Source organism: Dendrobates tinctorius, unplaced genomic scaffold (assembly GCF_039654945.1).
Source record: "Dendrobates tinctorius isolate UK_male_01 unplaced genomic scaffold, ASM3965494v1 ptg000022l, whole genome shotgun sequence".
Lineage (NCBI taxonomy): Eukaryota > Metazoa > Chordata > Amphibia > Anura > Dendrobatidae > Dendrobates > Dendrobates tinctorius.
In genome coordinates, this window is record NW_027361690.1 from 45,913,355 (window position 1) to 45,933,880 (window position 20,526).

General features: G+C 44.2%; 1 protein-coding gene across 3 annotated transcripts in view; it reads right to left on the reverse strand.

Moving 5' to 3' along the window:
* The window catches only part of ARNT2 (aryl hydrocarbon receptor nuclear translocator 2), a 206,334-nt gene that overhangs the window by 88,864 nt on the left and 96,944 nt on the right, over positions 1 to 20,526 (reverse strand). For all 3 annotated transcript variants that reach the window (XM_073568674.1, XM_073568672.1, XM_073568673.1), the window contains 3 exons: positions 16,383 to 16,485; positions 14,302 to 14,367; positions 14,098 to 14,183 (listed from right to left, as the gene is read on the reverse strand). In XM_073568674.1, coding sequence (XP_073424775.1) covers positions 14,098 to 14,183; positions 14,302 to 14,367; positions 16,383 to 16,485 — 255 coding nt within the window. The remainder of the gene's footprint in view (positions 1 to 14,097; positions 14,184 to 14,301; positions 14,368 to 16,382; positions 16,486 to 20,526) is intronic.

Genomic DNA, 20,526 nt, shown 5'->3' on the forward strand with positions numbered 1-20,526 from the left:
TGGTGTCCGCTAACGATTGGAGCTAATTTTCATTTCAAAAAGTCAAATGGCGCTCATTCCTTTCTGCGCCCTGCCGTGCACCCAAACAGTGCCCCCCCCCACATATGGGGTACCAGCGTACTCAGGACAATCTGGACAACTTTTGTGGTCCAATTTCTCCTGTTACCCTTGTGAAAATAATAAATAGCGTGCTAAAAAATCATTTTTGAGGAAAAAAAAATGATTTTTTATTTTCACTGCTCTATGTTATAAACTTTTGTGAGGCACTTGGGGGTTCAAAGTGCTCACTACACATCTAGATAACTTCCTTAAGGGGTCTAGTTTCCAAAATGGTGTCACTTGTGGGGGAGCTCCAATGTTTAGGCACACAGGGGATCTCCAAACGCGGTTATCGGACACGATAACGATTGGAGCTAATTTTCCATTCAAAAAGTCAAATGGCGCTCCTTCCCTTCCGGGCCCTGTCGTGCACCCAAACAGTGGTTTATGACCACATATGAGGTATTGGTGTGCTCAGGAGAAATTGCCCAACAAATTTTAGGATCCATTTTATCCTGTTGCCCATGTGAAAATGAAAAAACTGAGGCTAAAAGATAATTTTTGTGAAAAAAAAGTACTTTTTTTTTTTTTTTACGGATCAATTTGAGAAGCACCTGGGGGTTCAAAGTGATCACTATGCATCTAGATAAGTTCCTTGGGGGGTCTAGTTTCCAAATTGGGGTCACTTGTGGGGGAGCTCCAGTGTTTAGGCACACAGCGACTCTCCAAACGCGACATGGCAAGCGCTAAATATTCCAGCATATTTTCCATTCAAAAAGTCAAATGGCGCTCCTTCCTTTCTGAGCCCTGCCGTGCGCCCAAACAGTGGTTTATGACCACATATGAGGTATCAGTGTACTCAGGGGAAATTGCCCAACAAATTTTAGGATCCTTTTTATCCTGTTGCCCATGTGAAAATGAAAAAATTGATGCTGAAAGGAAATTTGTGTTGGAAAAATTAAAATGTCCATTTTTTCCTTCCACATTGCCTTAGCTGCTGTGAAACACCTGAAGGGTTAATAATCTTCTTGAATGTGGTTTTGAGTAGCTTGAGGGGTGCAGTTTTTAGAATGGTGTCACTTTTCGGTATTTTCTGCCATATAGACCCCTCAAAGCGACTTCAAATGTGAGGTGGTCCCTAAAAAAAAAATGGTTTTGTAAATTTTGTTGTAAAAATGAGAAATCACTGGTCAACTTTTAACCCTTATAACTTCCTAACAAAAAAATATTTTGCTTCCAAAATTGTGCTGATGTAAAGTAGACATGTGGGAAATGTTATATAGTAACTATTTTGTGTCACATAACTCTCTAGTTTAACAGAATAAAAATTCAAAATTTGAAAATTGCGAAATTTTCAAAATTTTCGCCAAATTTCTGATTTTTTCACAAATAAACGCAAAAATTATCGACCTAAATTTACCACTAACATGAAGCCCAATATGTCACGAAAAAACAATCTCAGAATTGCTAGGATGCGTTGAAGCGTTCCAGAGTTATTACCGCATAAAGGGACACTGGTCAGAATAGCAAAAAATGGCCAGGTCATTAAGGTCAAAATAGGCTGGGTCATGAAGGGGTTAATAACAAGAATTGATTGTTCTTCATGGTAACGATGTTCTGATGGCGAAGTGGGTGTTTACATCCCTGTAGACTTGGTCAATCTTCAGCTGTTTCATAACCATTCTTGAGACCGGCAGGGTCCTCTGAACACTGTATTGTTTACTTGTGCTGTATTACGCATGCATTGTTGGATTTACTGCATTGCTGTCATGTTACCAATAATTTTCAATAAATAAAACATTGAAAACAAAGCAAAACAGGGCTTCCATTTTATTCTTATTATTCCCATAGACTAACACTAGAAAAAATAAAAACAGATTTGCTCCCCCTCCGCCAGGGTCAAATGCTGCCTCTGACGTTACCCTCGCTTTCTGTTCACTGGCTGCAGCAGTGATGTAATGACTACAGAGTATGTGAGCGCTGCAGTCAATCACTGGGCAGTGTTGATGATGATGGCACAACCTGTAGCATTTCTGTAGCAAAGTCTGCATCAAAATCGACAGCATGTGCTGCAAATTTTGCCTCGGCAGAATCACAGCAGATTTTCTATAATAGAAGCGCCACAGCAGAAATGTCCCATGTGGTGGAAGTACCTTTGGGGGATCATACATTCAGAAGATTCATGAAGACTGACATTTTGAAGACCAGTGTTGGTCTAGGGTGCGCTGAAGTAAGATGCACTAAAGTCATTAATAAGTGCCTGATAATGAATCTACAGCATTGTTCAGCTGCCATGCATCAGAAATGTTTCTCAGGTATAGACTAAGTACCGTATATACTTGTGTATAAGCCGACCCGTGTATAAGCCGACCCCCCTAATTTTGCCACAAAAAACTGGGAAAACTTATTGACTCGTGTATAAGCCTAGGGTGGAATCCATAGACTATGCCCCCATATGCTGCTCCATAGAATATGCCCACCATATGCTGCCCCCATATGCTACTCCATAGAATATGCCCCCATATGCTTCTCCATAGTTTATGCCCCCATATGCTGCCCCAGAGACTATGCCCCCATATGCTGCCACATAGAATATGCCCCCATATGCTGCCCCATATGTTGCCCCATAGACTATGCCCCCATATGCTGCCCCATAGAATATGCCCCCATATGCTGCCCCATAAAAGATGCCCCATATGTTGCTCCATAGACTATGCCCCCATATGCTGCCCCATAGAATATGTCCCCATATGCTGCTCCATAGACTATGCCCCATATGCTGCTCTATAGACTATGCTCCCATATGCTGCCCCATAGACTATGCCCCCATATGCTGCCCCATAGAATATGCCCCCATATGCTGCCCCATAAAAGATGCCCCATATGTTGCTCCATAGACTATGCCCCCATATGCTGCCCCATAGAATATGTCCCCATATGCTGCTCCATAGAATATGCCCCATATGCTGCTCCATAGACTATGCCCCCATATGCTGCCCCATAGAATATGCCCCCATATGCTGCCCCATAGACTATGCCCCATATGCGGCTCCATAGACTATGCCCCCATATACTGCTCCATAGAATCCCCCATGTGCTGCTCCATAGACTATGCCCCATATGCTGCTCCATAGACTATGCCCCCATATGCTGCTCCATAGACTATGCCCCCATATGCTACCCCATAGAATATGCCCCCATATGCTACCCCATAGAATATGCCCCCATATGCTACCCCATAGAATATGCCCCCATATGCTGCTCCATAGACTATGCCCCCATATGCTGCCCCATAGAATATGCCCCCATATGCTGCTCCACAGACTATGCCCCCATATGCTGCCCCATAGATTATGCCCCCATATGCTGCCCCATAGAATATGCCCCCATATGCTGCCCCATAGAATATGCCCCCATATGCTGCCCCATAGAATATGCCCCCATATGCTGCTCCATAGACTATGCCCCATATGCTGCTCCATAGAATATGCCCCCATATGCTGCAAAAAATAAAAGCCATACTCACCTCTCCTGGGTCCATCACCGCTGTCTGCTGCTTCTTGTGTCAGTGACTATTCAGCCAGCAGAGGGGCGGCGCGCACTAACCACGTCACCCTGCTACCTAAACGTCACTGACACAGGATGCAGCAGAGACAGCGGTGAGCAGCGATGGACCGGGGGACAGGTGAATATCGCTATACTCACCCATCCTGCCGTGGTCTCTGCAGCCTCGTTTCTCCACTGTCTCCTTTCCTGTCTTCAGCGGTCTCGTGGTACCGCTCATTACACTCATGAATATGCGCATATTCATGAGTGTAATGAGCGGTACCACGTGACCACTGAAGACAGGAAGGGAGACAGTGGAGAAGCGGGGGGGGGCTGCAGAGACGTGCCAGGACGGGTAAGTATGATCTGACGCCCCCGCTCCCCCTCCCCCACCGACCCCCAGGCATATGACCCATGTATAAGCTGAGAGGGGGACTTTCAGCTCAAAAAAATGGGCTGAAAATCTCGGATAATACACAAGTATATACGGTATATTTCATTTGTAATTTATGCCACATTTGTAGCATAAAATATGATAAATTTATTGCGCGGTGCTTGGCTACACCCCCTCCCACTAGGCATGGCCCATTTACCAAAAGTCATCCCAGCTGGCATAAATACATCATAAGTCATCACATTTTTGTGCAACTCATTTTCTGCCACTTAAAAAAGCAGTTTTACATCAGATTTCTGGTGCAAACTGTTTTCTGAATCGGCTTCACAATCGTTTTTTATTTTTTGGCACAAAAAATAGGATACCATGAAACTCACTATGAACAGCACAGTTTTCTTTTGTGCGGATTTCTTTGTTCTTTTAAACACTCTATGTGTAATATGTTTATATTAACATGCCAGAATAAATGGTAAAAATAAATCTTTATGTGAAGGAAGTCTTAGGCCTTATTCACACATCAGTGGTTGTCGCATTTATTAAATTCTATGGGGCAATTCCATGTCAGTGTTATTTATTGCGTGCTGATGGTCCGTGACCTACTATAGTCTGTTTTCCGGGCAGAAAAAGTAATGTCAGTAAAAAGAAATGGATAGCACACTGGTGCCACCCGTATTCTGTCTGCTTTTCACTGACTGGTTCCTGGGAGACGCTTGGGAAACCTCCATCAGTTTTTTTCATATGAGAAAAATGTAGTTACTTACCGATAACGGTATTTCTCGGAGCCCATGACAGTACCAAGGAGAGAGGGGATAAGCCTTCAGGGACAGGAAACCTACAGATAAAAGGGTGGTACCTCTCCTCCACCCCAGCTGGTTACAAAGCATCAGAGGGTCTACAGGTTAAACAACAGAAATATATAAACATTATAATATTGCTTATTATCAAGAAACACCGTGCCTATACGAAAACACTCTACAAACATTAAGACATGCTCACCACACACGTGATGGGAGGGAATAAGTGGGTGTTGTCATGGGCTCCGAGAAATACCGTTATCGGTAAGTAACGTTTTTCTCTCACACCCATGACAGCACCACGGAGAGAATTACAGAGAAAAGTAGCTTAGACAGGGACCACAGCCAGAAGAACCCTTCTTCTGAAGGTTAAGTCAGACGCAGAGGCTAAGTTGAGTCGATAGTGTTAAAAAAGGTTGAAGGTGATGACCAGGTGGCCACCTTACAGATTTGTTCTATCGATACCTCAGACCTCTCAGCCCATGAGGTCGCCATCGCTCTTGTGGAATGAGCTTTCAATCCTTCCGGAATGATATTCTCACTGGATGAATAGGCCAGGGCAATCGCATCCCTTATCCACCTTGCCAGGGTACTTTTGGACGCTTTGAGTCCCTTTCTAGGCCGCTGGAAACACACAGAGAGCCTTCCTTCCTATACTTCTTTGTGGCCTCTAAGTACTGAACTAGGCATCTTTTCACGTCTAGGGTGTGAAACCTCTCCTCTCCCTTATTTCTAGGATTTGGGCAGAAGGAAGGAAGGACTACTTCTTGGGACCTATGGAAACGCAATGCTACTTTAGGTAAGCAGGCCGGGTCAGGCTTTAGGATGACTCTATCATCTAGAATTTTTGTAAATGGGGGTACTGCAAATAGGGAATGAATATCGGTTACCTGAGAGCTGATGTTAGCACTACCAGTAAAACAGTTTTTAACGATAAGACTTTTAGGGGGGCTGAATAGATAGGCTCAAACGGGGACCCTGTTAGTGCTAATAGTACTAGATTCAGATCCCAAGATGGTAATTTTTGACTAGTTATCGGCCTAGACCTAGCTGCAGCTTTAATGAATTGTGCTATCCATGGGTTACCTGCCACATCATGGTGATATAGGGCACCTAAAGCCGCTACCTGTACCTTCAATGTATTGACTGCTAGGCCTTGTTCTAAACCTTTCTGTAAAAATTCAAGAATTTTAGTAACCGGGACCCCATCCTGGACTCTTTCCCCGGAGGTGGACAGGTATTTTTTCCAGGTTTTCTCGTAAGCCTTTGTAGTAACCGGTTCCTACTTTTTAGTAGGGTAGTTATTAGGTTCTCCGAAAACCCTCTTTCCCTCAGCAGTTCTATTTCAAATTCCATGCTGTTAAATGGAGGTTCGCTACCCGAGGGTGTGATACCGGTCCCTGAGATAGTAGGTCTGGACGATCCGGTAGGATGCAAGGGTCGGTAATCGATACATCTTCACCCAGGAGAACCAAGTTATTTTTGGCCAGAAAGGGGCTATTAATATCATTCTTGCTTTGTCTTCCCCGACTTTTCTTATGACTGCAGGAATGAAGATGATCGGGGAAAGGCATATGTCAGGCTCTGAGTCCATGGGAGCATAAAGGCGTCCAGGGCCTGAGGATTCCCCCTGGGGTTTAGAGAACAGAATGCCTCTACCTTTTTGTTTTTGAAATCGGCGAACAGCTCTATCTCCGGGGTTCCCCACATCTTTACAATCTTCCGAAAAATGGACTGATTTCGGATCCACTTGCCCTGCCTCAGTTGAGTGCGGCTCAGAAAGTCTGCTTTTTGGTTCTCTATCCCCCGAATGTGTAGAGCAGAGAGGGATAGCAGATTTTCCTCTGATAAGCTGAGGATTTTGTAGGAGGTATCCATTAGGGCTCGGGACCTGATTCCCCCTTGATGGTTTATAAAGGCCACCGACACTTGGTTGTCTGAGAATATGCGGACATGATGACCCTATAGAGAAGGTAGGAAGTGTGATAGAACTTTGGGCAGTAGGTTACGCGCTTTCTTGCTTGAGCAACCCTGCTGCCCATGTGTTCTTCCCATCCCATGGGACTGGCATCCGTGGAAAAAGGTGTCATACTTTTGTTACCCAGGGGATCCCCCTGGATAGGTTGTCAGTATTCCTCTACCAGGATAGGGAATGAATAGTTCTCGAATCTAGTTATGTGACCCTCTAAATGACCCCTTAATGCCAATTGGTTTGCTAATATATCCCACTGGAGACCTCTTGTATGTAGTTGTGCCCACTGGACTGCCGGTAAACAGGCAGAAAGGAAATCTAGCAGTGACATTGCTTTCCTTAGGGTGGGGTCACACTGCGTTATGGCAGGCCGTTAACGTTGCCATAGACCCCCATTATGTGGCGCATCACGACGCATGCCGTAAAGCGGCACGCGTTCACGACGTGCCGTCAATCACTGACGGAGCTTCGGACACGGGCTGCAGAGTCTGAGGATCCGTCACCGCTAGCGCTGATGAAGCATCAGCGCTAGCGGTATAGCATAACGCATATTGGGTTATGCTATAGCGTTAACACAGCCCGTTCAATGCATAGCGTTGACGGGCTGCGTTAACGCTATGTGAACCTGGCCTTAGGGTCATCGAAGGGTTCCATGTGGCTTTTGCCACTATCTGCATAATTTTTTCTTTTTTGTGGCTTGGGAGGAAGCACTCCTGTTTTTGTGAGTCGAATGTGAGCCCCAGGAATTCCTGTATTCTGCTGGGCTCCAGCCTTGATTTTTTTCAGGTTTAGGAGTCAGCCGAGGTTCTGTAGGGTGTACATCACTCTGTCCCTCTGCTCTTTGCAGTTTTGGGCCGAGTCGCCTGCTATTAAGAAATCGTCCAGGTAAGGGATTATAAGGATGTCCTGCTCCCTTAGGTGGGCCATCATCTCTGCTACTAATTTTGTGAATACGTGTGGGGCTATAGATATTCCGAAAGGCAGGGCTCGGTATTGGAATGCCCTTATTTCCCCTCCTATGGAAACTGCCAGTCTGAGGAATTTCCGGGAGTCTTTGTGAATGGGGACGTGATGGTACGCGTCGCTGAGATCTAATACAGTCATGAAACAGTTCAGGAACAGAATTTTGATGGTGGATTTTATTGATTCTATTTTCAATTTTTGACATATCCATTTAGTTTCTGTAAATGTATTATTGTTCGACATGTGCCATCTGGTTTGGACACTAGAAATAGCTTGGAGTAAAACCCTTTGCCACTCTCCTGAGGGGGGACCTCCTGAAGGACGGCTTTTTCTACTAGATTTAGGACCTCGCATTCTAAGGCTTTTTGTTCTCGTGTAGAAGATCTTAGTGGGGGTTATCACATATTTTTGAGGTGGGAGAGAGAAAGTCTATCCGCAGTCCCGACTCGATTAGATTTAAGATCCAAGGACTGTTCGAGATTTTTCCCCTAGGCCGTAAGGAAAAGGGTTAATCTTCCCCCCACCCTGGGAAAACTGTCACTTTGAGGGGTTTTTTTTGTCCCGGGAAGAACTGCCAAAGAGGAATCCTCTATCCCTCTTTCTCCCCTCATCTCATCTGTTCTGATCTCGCGATGGCTTTTTACGAAATAACTTTTTGTTCTGAAAGGACCGTTTAAATGCTACAGGCCCCAGGTTCGGAAATCCCTTTTTCTTATCCCCCGCCTTTTGGAGGATATCATCCAGTGTCTCCCCGAATAAAAATTTTCCCTCGCATTGGATTGAACATAATTTAAGTTTTGTCTGTAGGTCCCCTGGCCAGCATTTGAGCCATAGTGCTCGCCGGGCTGCGTTTGAGAGGGCTGCCGCTTTAGACGTTAAGCAGACTGAATCAGCCAACGAGTCCGCCAAGAAGGCTGCTGCTCCTCTTATCACTGGGATAGATTCTAGAATTTTATCTCAAGGTGTGCCCTCCCTCAGTTATTTCTCGAGTTGATCCACCCATACCATTAGGGATCTGGAGGTACATGTTGCCGCTATGGCCGGCCTAAGGTTTCCCCCTGCTGATTCCCAGGCCCCCTTGAGGAAGGCGTCAGCTTTTTTATCCAAGGGATTCATCAGTGTACCCATGTCCTCAAAGAGAAAGGCGAACTTTTTTGAGGCTTTGACTATGGCCACGTCAAGTTTCGGGTATTTGTCCCAAGATGTGGACGCTTCCTCCTCGAAGGGATATTTCCTTTTAAAAGTAGGGACAGTGGATTCCTTTTGTCCAACCTCTCCCATTCTTTTTTTATCAAGCCCTGCGCATTTTCTTTTACTGGAAATACCCTGCGCTTCTTTTGGCCCAGTCCTCCACAAACATTGTCCTGAACTGACTTATCAAGACGAGGGTCCGATGCCCCCATGGTAGATCTCACTGCTTTCACTAGTGTCTACCTCGTCTAGGGTAAAACAGTGACGCCCCCGCATTTCCTCGCCTGAAGATGAGGAGAAGGAGTCCAATATATCTGATTTAATTTCCCCAGATGTAGAGGAATCCGATTGGGAACCTACTAAGGTGTGCTTCTTTTTTACCTTATCCCCGTTGCACGATGGACCCCTGACCTAATTACAGCTCTAAGATCAGAGGCAAAATCCAGGGTTTCCTCGCAGAGTACTTCTATAATACAAGATTCACAGAGCTTCTTATCCCATGATTCTGGTAAGGCTTTGTTACAAGTGGGGCATTCCATGTTCTTCCTTTTCCCCTTCCTCTTTCCCTAATAAGGGAAAAGAAGACTATTACAATAGTGAACATTCTCAAAGGTCAATCACCAGATGGATGCGGTCACAGGTATCGGTTCGGGAGGTGGAATTGGATCCTGTATAGGATGATCCAGCGATGGTGACATGCTCCTTGCAGCTGATCTGCTGCACTGCGTGGAGTGACTACCAGACCGGGTGTCTCGCCTGTCCCGGTCCTTCTGACGATGGTGATGCTGCTGCTCCTGCTGCTGGTCGCTATCCTCCATTTTGCACAGGATCGCTTCCAGCCAGGAGTATTTTCTAATGCCCATTTTTAAATTTCCCGGCGTGTGACGTCACTTCCTCCCGTCCTGCACCGCGTTTACCGGGGAGTAGGCACTGTGCATGCTCCAACTCAGGGACCCGGATGGGGCCTTCTATTTCCGGGGCAGCAGCCATCTTAGTTCACCGCTATGTACTCCGGTACCGAAACCACGCGTCCATCTGCCCCGGGTCCCCGGCAGCCCCAGCCTCCTTTCTGAAGCGGCGGCTCCGTTCTCCCCACCAGATACATCGGTCCCAGCGGGGGCGGCTTCAGGGGCCTCCCCGCTGCCGGTATCCGGACAGGCCGGCCCCGGATCTTCGTCTTCATCTGTTCAGGTACCGCAACCTGTAGGTCACTCCGTGGTGCTGTCATGGGTGAGAGAGAAACACAGCTGACACACAGTTGATAAAAGTGGAACATGGACCAAAAACACATCCAACACACTGATGAAAAATGACCTGTTTTTTAAAAGCATCACTGATGTATGAATAAGGCCTTACGACTTGTTCACACAATGCATTTTGCTTTGTTCTTTTCGTGTCTTTCTGCCATTAAAAACAAAACATTTTACTGTCCTATAAAAGTGAATGAGATTTATGAAATCTCATGCACACGCTGGTTATTTTCTCTTTACAGATTTGAGACCGTTTTATATTTGCAGAATGTCACTTCTTTCAACGCTTTTCAAATAAATGGCGAAGAATCTTAACAACACATGCAAAAATGCTTGTATTTTATGCAACATATTTCCTCCCAAGAGATGCAATTTTGGTGCTGAAATTTCTACTGCAGTCACTCAATAGTGAAGATACCATTGGGCTATGTGCACACTACATTTTTCAAGGTGTTTCTGTGGTGGAAACTCTTCAAATCGTCATCCAAACCTAAAAAAAACTCTTAGGCTCTATGCGCAAGTTGTGAATTTGCTTGCGGAAATATCTGCGCGGTTTCTGCATCTCTTTTATGCGTTTTTGATTCAGATATAAATGCGGATTTTTATGAGGATTTGTTTGTGGATTTGTTAGCTAAATATACATATAGTATTTAAAAAAAATAAAGTAATGTCATTTCCTTGTCCAACCTCCATTGTTGATGGGCTTCAACCAAGATGGGCACTATTCTATATTTTCCGCACAGACGCTCATCCTCCTTCTGACATCATTTCCTTTGACAAATCTTCTGCGTTTTTGGCACCAAATCCGCAGCGAATGCGCAGTAAATCCGCAAACCTTTTTACACCTGCATTTTTTGCTGCAGATTTGAGTGACTCAATGGAAGTCAATGGGTGAAAAACGCTGCAGATCCGCAAAAAGAAAAACCATGCTGCGGAAAATAAAACGCTGCGAATAAGAATTTCCACATCATGTGCACAACAATTCAGGACTGTCATTGATTAACCTTGCTTTAGCAACCCTTTGCGTTTTTGCTGCAAATCCGTGCAGAAAAAACCACCGTGGAAATGCAAAAAATTTGCATCGTGTGCACATAGCCTTAGTTTATGCTCAGAAAACACAGCAAAAAGACTCTGTATGCACATATTCTAAGGTCGGGGTCACACTTGCGAGTGTGATGCGAGAAACTCGGGCGAGTATCTCGCATCAATACCCGGCATTGCAGCCGCACACTCCGGTCCCGAGTGCCAGGTATTGATGCACGAGTTTCTCGCATCACACTCACAAGTGTGACCCCGGCCTAAGTGTGATTTTGGTGAAATTGATCTGAGCTGGTTGATGGGCAGTAGTCAGATTTCCTTTTCTGAAAATAAAGGAACATGTGGTTCTACTAGAAACCAACAAACATGGAACAAGCTGCAGCGTGTTGTACTGAGCCATAATTCCTATATCAGAGCAGAGTAATGGGTGATAAACAATCCAGGGATAAAACACATTCCATATAATGTGCAGAAAATCCCTATGGTCCTGTACGGTTTAAAATGGATGGTCATCCACAAGTCAGGTCCTTCTTCATTTTCAGACTCGGCTCCTAATACTTGACCCTGGTTAGACTGGAAAACCGAGATGCCCGTACGACAGACTTTGGCAAAAACATTCAGCGGCTTTTATTTCCTATGAGAATCTCAGCTGATGGATCATTTTTCAGCAATAAAAATTCACATTTCTACTTGGAACAAACCAAATACACCAAACTCTGATGTTAAACATTTAGCTGTCCTATAAAAAGAAAAAGCACATCTTATATGTATCACAGTATCCGGTACAATCATCATCTTACATTGTCTGCTCTGGTTAATGCTAACAACCCTAGAGTAATGTTTTCTCTGCTCTGGTTCACACAGTGCAGCTCAGATCTCATGTATCTGAACTCCTGACACTAGAGAAAATGATAACATGTCACCTGATCATTTTGTAAAAGGCAATTACATTACTTACACCTGACAATCACATTTTATAATAAAGGGGTAATGCTTTAAAATACCAACATCAACATTACTTACCTACTGAGGCCTCTCGTCATCTCTTTGGGCTCATTATTTACAGGGTTATAGTGGTGACATCCTGTCTTTAACATGTAAAGCCCCCGTCACACACAGCGATCTCGTTAGCGAAATCGCTGCTGAGTTACAAGTTTTGTGACGCAACAGCGATCTCACCAGCGAGATTGCTGTGTGTGACATTTATCAGCGACCGGCCCCCCTGCCGGGTATCGCTGATTGTCCTCGAATGGCCTGGACATTTTATTCATTGCTGGTCTCCCGCTGGCCAGCACGCATCGTGTGGCAGGCGGGAGACCAGAGATCAGTGACGCTGGAGCTGGTAACCAAGGTACACATCGGGTTTCTAAGCGCCGCACGGCACTTAGAAACCCAATGTGTACCTTGGTTACCAGCTCCCTGCATCAGCACGCTGGTATCTAACGTACACATCGGGTAACTAAGCGACGTGCGTCGCTTGTTACCCACGTGTCGCTGTCCTGATCGCTGGTGAAGCTGCCTGTTTGGCAGCTCACCAGCGATCATGTAGCGACACACCAGCGACCCTGACAAGTTCATATCGTTGTCAGGATCGCTGGCAAGTAGCTATGTGTGACGGGGCCCTTACGCTGCAGCCAATCACTGGGCTCAGCTGTAATGCAGAGGTAAACAGTGATTGGCTGCAGCAGTCATATGTTGTATACAGGATTTATCCACTGTGGCCATGTAAACAAAGACTAGTGGGACACAGGTGAGAGAATGAAGAACCCCTCTGACTGAGTGGCACCAGGTTTGGCATTACATGGATGGACAGTCATTTTAATAATACTAAATTCACCCTGCAGCCCCGGGCTCACTGCGGCCTCCCTCAGCAAACAGCTGTTTGCTAGGGTAGCATGAAGCGAGACCAAGGATGGTCAGCTCTTTGCCCACATGGCCACATTTTAAAGGGTTGGTTTCCTGTTGAGGCAACTAAATGTTTTCATACACTACCAATCTGAGACAGACATAGAGCTCTGTTCATACAGCTCTAAATGTAGGTAGAGCACTATGAGAAAAAGAATAGGAGAATTGAGGTTACATAGTAAAGCAATGCAAATGCTCATTCAGAGTCTGTAAAAAGACAGCTCGTGTAAAGCACTGTAAGCATTAGTGGTTGTTCGCCTAACATTTGTTATCCAAGAAGACAGATCTAAAAAAAAAAAAAATCTAGATCTAGAAGTGGCAGTCATTGTACATTCATGTTTTGTATTCTTCTAACTGATGATAAAGTTTCCCCAATTTGCAGTGGTGGATATAGTCAGAATCGCCTTGGCTTCCGTTACCCGCTGACAACCTCATACATGGAGGCCAATTTCATAGGAAGCCAACTGACCTATTATGTTTTCAGTGTGGGAGAAAACTGGAGTACAAGGAGGAAAGTTGTGCAAGAAAGGCAAAAAACACAGAAAAGCCTTCTAGATGTTACCTTGGTTGGATGTGAACTTATGAACTGGATGCTACAAGACCACTCTACTTGCACAAGCATCTATGCATGGCTTAACCAATTGTCAGGCCAAAATTAGTCAGCAAGTGCCAACAAAAAGTCCAGCTGCGGAGAGAAGCCTGAGAGGCTACATTTGCTTCATCTAGATTAGTTGAGGACGGTGTAATTGTTACATTTCTTATTTGTCTTACACAGAGTTCTCATATCTGTGCTTGTAAGGCAGGAATCCAACAATTACCCTGCCTGCAATATATGCCCAAAGCCAGGGTGTAATCTGGAGCCTCTGCACGGCAAAACTGGATATTCTGTACCATGGGCCAAATGTTAAATTAAGAGAAGGACACTTGATTTTGGCCAATTCGTCCCGTCTTCTAACGCCATCTTCACTGATCACATGCCTTCTTTTTAGATGACATATTGCTTACCTGCTGGAGGCCAGGCCTTAATGTATCCAGTACAGTGAACTACAGAATACTGAGCCTCTCCTTCCTTCACTGGCCCAAGCCCATTCCTGAAAAAGACAGTAAACTGCTATGTTGTGGCATATGGGAACTGTCCAGATAACACATACAGGATGAAGTGGAAGGCATGAGGCCTTGTTACTAAGCATTTAGCCAAGCACGTCTTACCGGTATCTCTTTCGCATTGTGGTGATCCTGCTCAGAGGTAGGTGATCCAGTGGGGCGTTACCACACCTACAGCACAGACAATCGCTCTGTTACTATACAGAAAGATGATTTAGCAATATCACAGCCTTTATCTTATTCACAAAGACATTATTTTCCCTAAGCCTAAAATGAATGTCTCTCACTCAGATGACACAACCTGAAAGATTGCTGTTCCTTCATCAATGGCTGAAATTCCATTAGGCTGAGACAACATTCACAGTTTGGAGAATAGAGTAAGAAAAAAATTCAAGAAAATCTTCCAATGCGCCCACTAAGCCTGCCAGCACACAGTCATTTAGGGTCCTTGTACTCTGTAACAAGGGACTTCTCAATCACTGTCACCGAACAACATATTGGCTTCTAGAGGAGCGTGGTGTGGGCACGCTCAGTGACCTGTGCAGAGGTCTCTACGCAGGAAGAAGGAGGTGAGCCATCCCCATCACTAATGTCATTGGTGGAGTTCTGCCTCCAGCTTATATTACCTTTCACAGTAATCCTGCATGTGATGATCATGAGATGACCGCTGTGAATTGAACGCTGCAGATCAAAACATATTAGCCTATGGCCAAATTCACACATCCACATCAGTCAGATGCATGGACCAGCCACAGGTTTCCTGACCTGAACTCCGCAACCTCATAAGTATACATGAGGCTGCCGAGATTGGGTCAGGAAACCCGCAGCAGGTGCACGCATTGCTGTAGGTGATGAAACAAACAAACAAAAAAGTTTAAACATGTTTATTTTCATTATGTTTATTATACAAACTTCATTATACAATGTGTAACTTTTCTGAGGTTAGATTTCTTTGAGGGTAACGCGTGATCACAAAATAATCTACTGTGTAATATAGTATTTCTGTGTCAATATCAATTCTAACAAATATCCTGCAGCAAGACTCTGGCCACAGCCTCGCAGACTGCAGAAATGACATCTCAGCGGTCATCACATGATCACAATGGCAGGGAACACTGATACAATAAAATCATCCCACTAACAATAGTGACGGTCACAGCTTCCCTCCTCCTCTCCCCGCATAATAATCTCTGCCTACAAATTCCTATGGTCCACCTTACTCCCGTAAAGCAGATCCCTAAATTCTGCTATAAAGCAGATCTCTGAATTCTGCTATACAGCAGATCTCTAAATACTGCTGTAAAGCAGATCCCTAAATTCTGCTGTACAGCAGATCTCTAAATTTTGCTATACAGCAGATCTCTAAATACTGCTGTAAAGCAGATCCCTAAATACTGCTGTAAGGCAGATCTCTAAATACTGTTGTAAAGCAGATCTCTAAATACTGCTGTAAAGCTGATCCCTAAATACTGCTGTAAAGCAGATCTTTAAATACTGCTGTAAAGCTGATCCCTAAATACTGCTATAAAGCAGATCCCTAAATACTGCTGTAAAGCAGATCTCTAAATACTGCTGTAAAGCAGATCTCTAAATATTGCTGTAAAGCAGATCTCTAAATTCTGCTATAAAGCAGATCTCTAAATATTGCTGTAAAGCAGATCCCTAAATACTGCTGTAAGGCAGATCTCTAAATACTGCTGAAAAGCAAATCCCTAAATACTGCAGTAAAGCAGATCTCTAAATACTGCTGTAAAGAAGATCCCTAAATATTGCTGTAAAGCAGATCTCTAAATACTGCAGTAAAGCAGATCTCTAAATACTGCTGTAAAGCAGATCCCTAAATATTGCTGTAAAGCAGATCTCTAAATACTGCTGTAAAGCAGATCTCTAAATACTGCTGTAAAGCAGATCCCTAAATACTGCTGTAAAGCAGATCCCTAAATACTGCTGTAAGGCAGATCTCTAAATACTGCTGTAAAGCAGATCCCTAAATACTGCTGTAACTAAAAACAGGCAGGATAGCTGTTCTCAAAATCATGCTAAAAAAAAAATCTTTTGTCAAAAAAATAGGCACAAATTAGAAGAAAAGCTCTTCCTTTAATTAAAGGAAATGGATATCATGTTATTTACACTCCTAAAAAAGTACTTTACTCTATGAAAAGTCAGCATTCATAAACACACATTACCTCATTCGGCATATGAACGAACGTCGTGATCCCATACACATTCTCATAGACGACTGCTGGCCCTCTTTCTTCACTGTGCCAGTTTTCAAATCTAAAATCCGTCCTAAATAGAGAAAAAAAAAGATTTTTTTTCCTTCTCACTTCCTTATTAAATTAAGGATTTCACCATGTTGACTTTACACAGATAATAAAGTTTCTGTTAGTAAGTTGTTACTAGAAAACAGCCTCTTCACTAAACAGAAAAGAAAATTAAGAAGCTGCTCCTCCAAAATGAATACAGTAAATGACCAGAAAGTATAACTCCCTCAGTAGTTCAGGTTTTTTTATTTACATCAGTTTCTTCAATTCCCCCAGCTGGGGGTTGCTATTTTTAGGCTGGGGGGGGGGCAATATCAATGGCTCCTCACCAGCCTGAGAATACCAGCCCCCAGCTGTCTGCTTTAGCAAGGCTGGTTGTCAAAAATGGTGGGTAACCCACACCATTTTTTTAAATTATTGAAATAATTAAAAATGCGGCGTGGGGACTCCTCTATTCTTGATAACTACCCTTGCAAAAGCTGACAGCTGAGGGTTGCAGCCTACAGCTGTCAGTTTTGCCTCGCTGGTTATCAAAAATACAAGGGAACTCACTCTATTTATTTATTTGTAGCACAGGCGGCGGCTGATGAATACGACAAGTGGAGAATGATGGACACCGTCTTCAGCACCCTGCGCCGGAGAACAGTGTTAACAATACCGCTGCTTCCCAGGTGCCGGTACGTGTGGTATTGATGCAGTACACCGGCGGCACACGGTTGCCACACATGGACACATATTTCCAGCACTGGTTTTTCTGGTACTGGAAATATCAGGACGTGTGATAGAGCCCTTAGATAGTGAATGCAGTGGAGGCTCAGCATCCACACTTCCGCTCCATGCAAGATGAGGCTTTGTAGAGCCCATTTCACAATCCCATTCTTAGAAGTACTGTGTTTCCCAGCTGTCAGACCCTAGGGATAACAGATAACTTACAATTTTTGGAATACTCCTTTAATCACAAGACACAAAATTAATTGTGAAATGTTCCGTAAGAAGCACCTCACACCCAAACAATAATTTCCTCACGTCTCCTTCCTATAAGCTTACTTTTCAATATTAGTAATGTTAGGTCACTTGTTATTCTAATAAATCTTTTCACGTCTTTGCGTTCTATGCCTTTATTTAGTACTAGCTGAAGAGCCCGGCGTTGCCTGGGCATAGTAACCAACTGTGGTTAGTTATAACAAATTATAATGATTATATTGCACATAAAAACATTTCACATCATATATTCAACACTACAGATTTGCAACACAAATTAACTAAATGATTACCCAAGTATTGATAGTATTTTATTTTCAACTCATTCAAGAGCCTTTTGATAAACAACATTTTTGGTTTTTCCTTTCGGTGCAAAGATGAACAGATTTTTGGCAGTTCCAACTCTTGAACAGACCACGTAAAAAGTTGACCATGAGAAAAGCATGGAGATTGCAAATCGATTCCTACTACTTTCAAGGACTGTCCCTGAGCATTGTTAATAGACATTGCAAATAGCAGTTGAACTGGAAACTGGAGGTGTTTAAAATCAAAAAACAAATCAGATGGAATGAGTGGAATTCTTGGAATGAAAATGTCCTCTCCTTTGGCACATCCTGTTTCTGAGCTGTGTATCTAACCCTATTCTGTGTGAAAATGTCGGCTGAGCTGTGTACCTAATCCTCTCCTGTGTGATACTTTCTGCTGAGCTGTGTATCTAATCCTATCGTGTGTTACTGACTGCTCAGCCGTGTATCTAATCCTATTCTGTGTGATACTGACTGCTGACAGTGTATCTAATCCAATCCTGTGTGATACCATCTGCTGAGCCATGTATCTAACCCTATCCTGTGTGATACTGACTGCTGAGCCGTGTACCTAATCCTATCATGTGTGTTACTGACTGCTCAGCCGTGTATCTAATCCTATTCTGTGTGATACTGTCTGCTGAGCCATCTATCTAATACTATTCTGTGTGATACTGTGTGCTGAGCTGTGTATCTAATCCTATCCTGTGTGATACTGTCTGCTGAGCTGTGTAGCTATTCCTATCCTGTGTGATACTGACTGCTGAGCTGTGTATCTAATCCTATCCTGTGTGATACTGACTGGTGAGCCATGTGTCTAATCCTCTCCTGTGTGATACTGACAGCTGAGCTGTGTATCTAATCCTATCCTGTGTGATACTGACTGCTGAGCCGTGTATCTAATCCTATCCTGTGTGATACTGGGCTCCCCCTGCAGTCTGTGTCAGAGGGTGGTCTGTGTTGGCACGGTAAAAAATTGTGTTATTTCCAGCTTTACAGAAGGACGATAACACCACAGAAATGATAAGAATAATAGGTAAAATTGTTTGGTGAATTGGAACGCGCGGGGTTAAAATTTTGCATCACAACATAGCCTATGACGCTCTCGGGGTCCAGACGTGTGACTGTGCAAAATTTTGTGGCTGTAGCTGCGACGGTGCACATGTCAATCCCAGACATCCACACATACATACATACATACACTTTTTCCCCCATTATGTACCAAGGGGCAAAATTGTTTGGTGAATTGGAAAGCGTGGGGTTAAAATTTCGCCTGATAACATAGCCTATGACGCTCTCGGGGTCCAGACGTGTGACTGTGCAAAAGTTTGTGGCTGTAGCTGTGACGGTGCGGATGCCAGGACATACACACATACATACATACAAACATACACACACACATTGAGCTTTATATATTAGATTGGTTCTCTCTCTGCCACACGTAAAATGTGCAAGCTGGCATGATCCAGTCTCCTATTATTACAACCAGCATGACAGGATACATGACACCACATTAGCTTGCCTACATTAGGTGGTAAGGAAAATACTATTGCCTCAGGACATCCTTTTTCCTTGGTTCTTTATTGTAAAGGGACAGACTGCAATTCAATTGTAAAAATACTGAAGTCTTCTAATACATTGGTATTATATATACAGTTAATCCCCAAAGAAATGAACTGGAGTATAAGATGGTATGCATGCAAAATTGGAGCATGTTCACACTGGCCATAAAACAGACAAAACCCCAGGCAAAAACAAAATGAACATATACCCCTGCTGTAAGTGACTAAGCAAAAGCAATAGCGCATATAAATAACATAGGGTACTTAGTGAACACTGTTTTTAATAAAAAAAAAGCATAAAAGCCATCCCACCAGCGTCAGAGTGTACCACAATTGGGATGCTCCTAACCTCTAGTACAGAGGTCTCAAACACGCGGCCCGCAGCGGCATGCGGCCCCTGAGGCAGTCATCTGCGGCCCGCAGTGCACCATATGTCTCACTCCCTGAGGCAGGTGGAAGGCGCGCATTCAGGAGAGCGCGATGGCTGTTCTGTGTGCACAGGACCTAGGATGAGGTTACAGGAGGGGGAGGAGTCAGGAGTCACATGATCAGGGGCCTCAGTGTATGCAGGACGCTGCTGTGTGTGCTGGTTGTCATCGTGCTGGATGAAGGTAAGGTTATGTGTGGGGTCAGGAGGGGTTTTACAGGGTGGATGCAACAGAGCTGTGTGTGTATGAGGTGTACGGAGCAGAGCTGTGTGTGTGTATGAGGTGTACGGAGCAGAGCCGTGTGTGTACGAGGTGTGCGGAGCCGCGTGTGCACGAGGTGTACGGAGAGGAGCCGCATGTGTACGAGGTGTACAGAGCGGAGCCGCATGTGTACAAGGTGTATTAAAATTGAAGGAATGCGGCCCACCAGCCCAATTTTTTTTTATGTGCAGCCCATTAACTCTGCCTAGTTTGAGACCCCTGCTCTAGTATTTAAGCATCAAAGAAAGGGAAGCCACATACTAATGTATGGAGAGCCGATGCACTAGTAACTCATCTCCACACCCACAATGTGCTTCCAGTATAGTTTGCATTGTGCTTCATATGTTCATCTCTCAGTACTGGAACACCACATTACTACAAGACAGATATTTCTGTCCAATGATCTATACAGTCATATAGCTGGCTTCATTATTAAAACCATCCTGACCGCTTCTCTTTAAAACCATCCTCAAACTCTACAAATAAATCCTAGACCTTCTGGCCACTAACTAAACGTCACAATTACTCT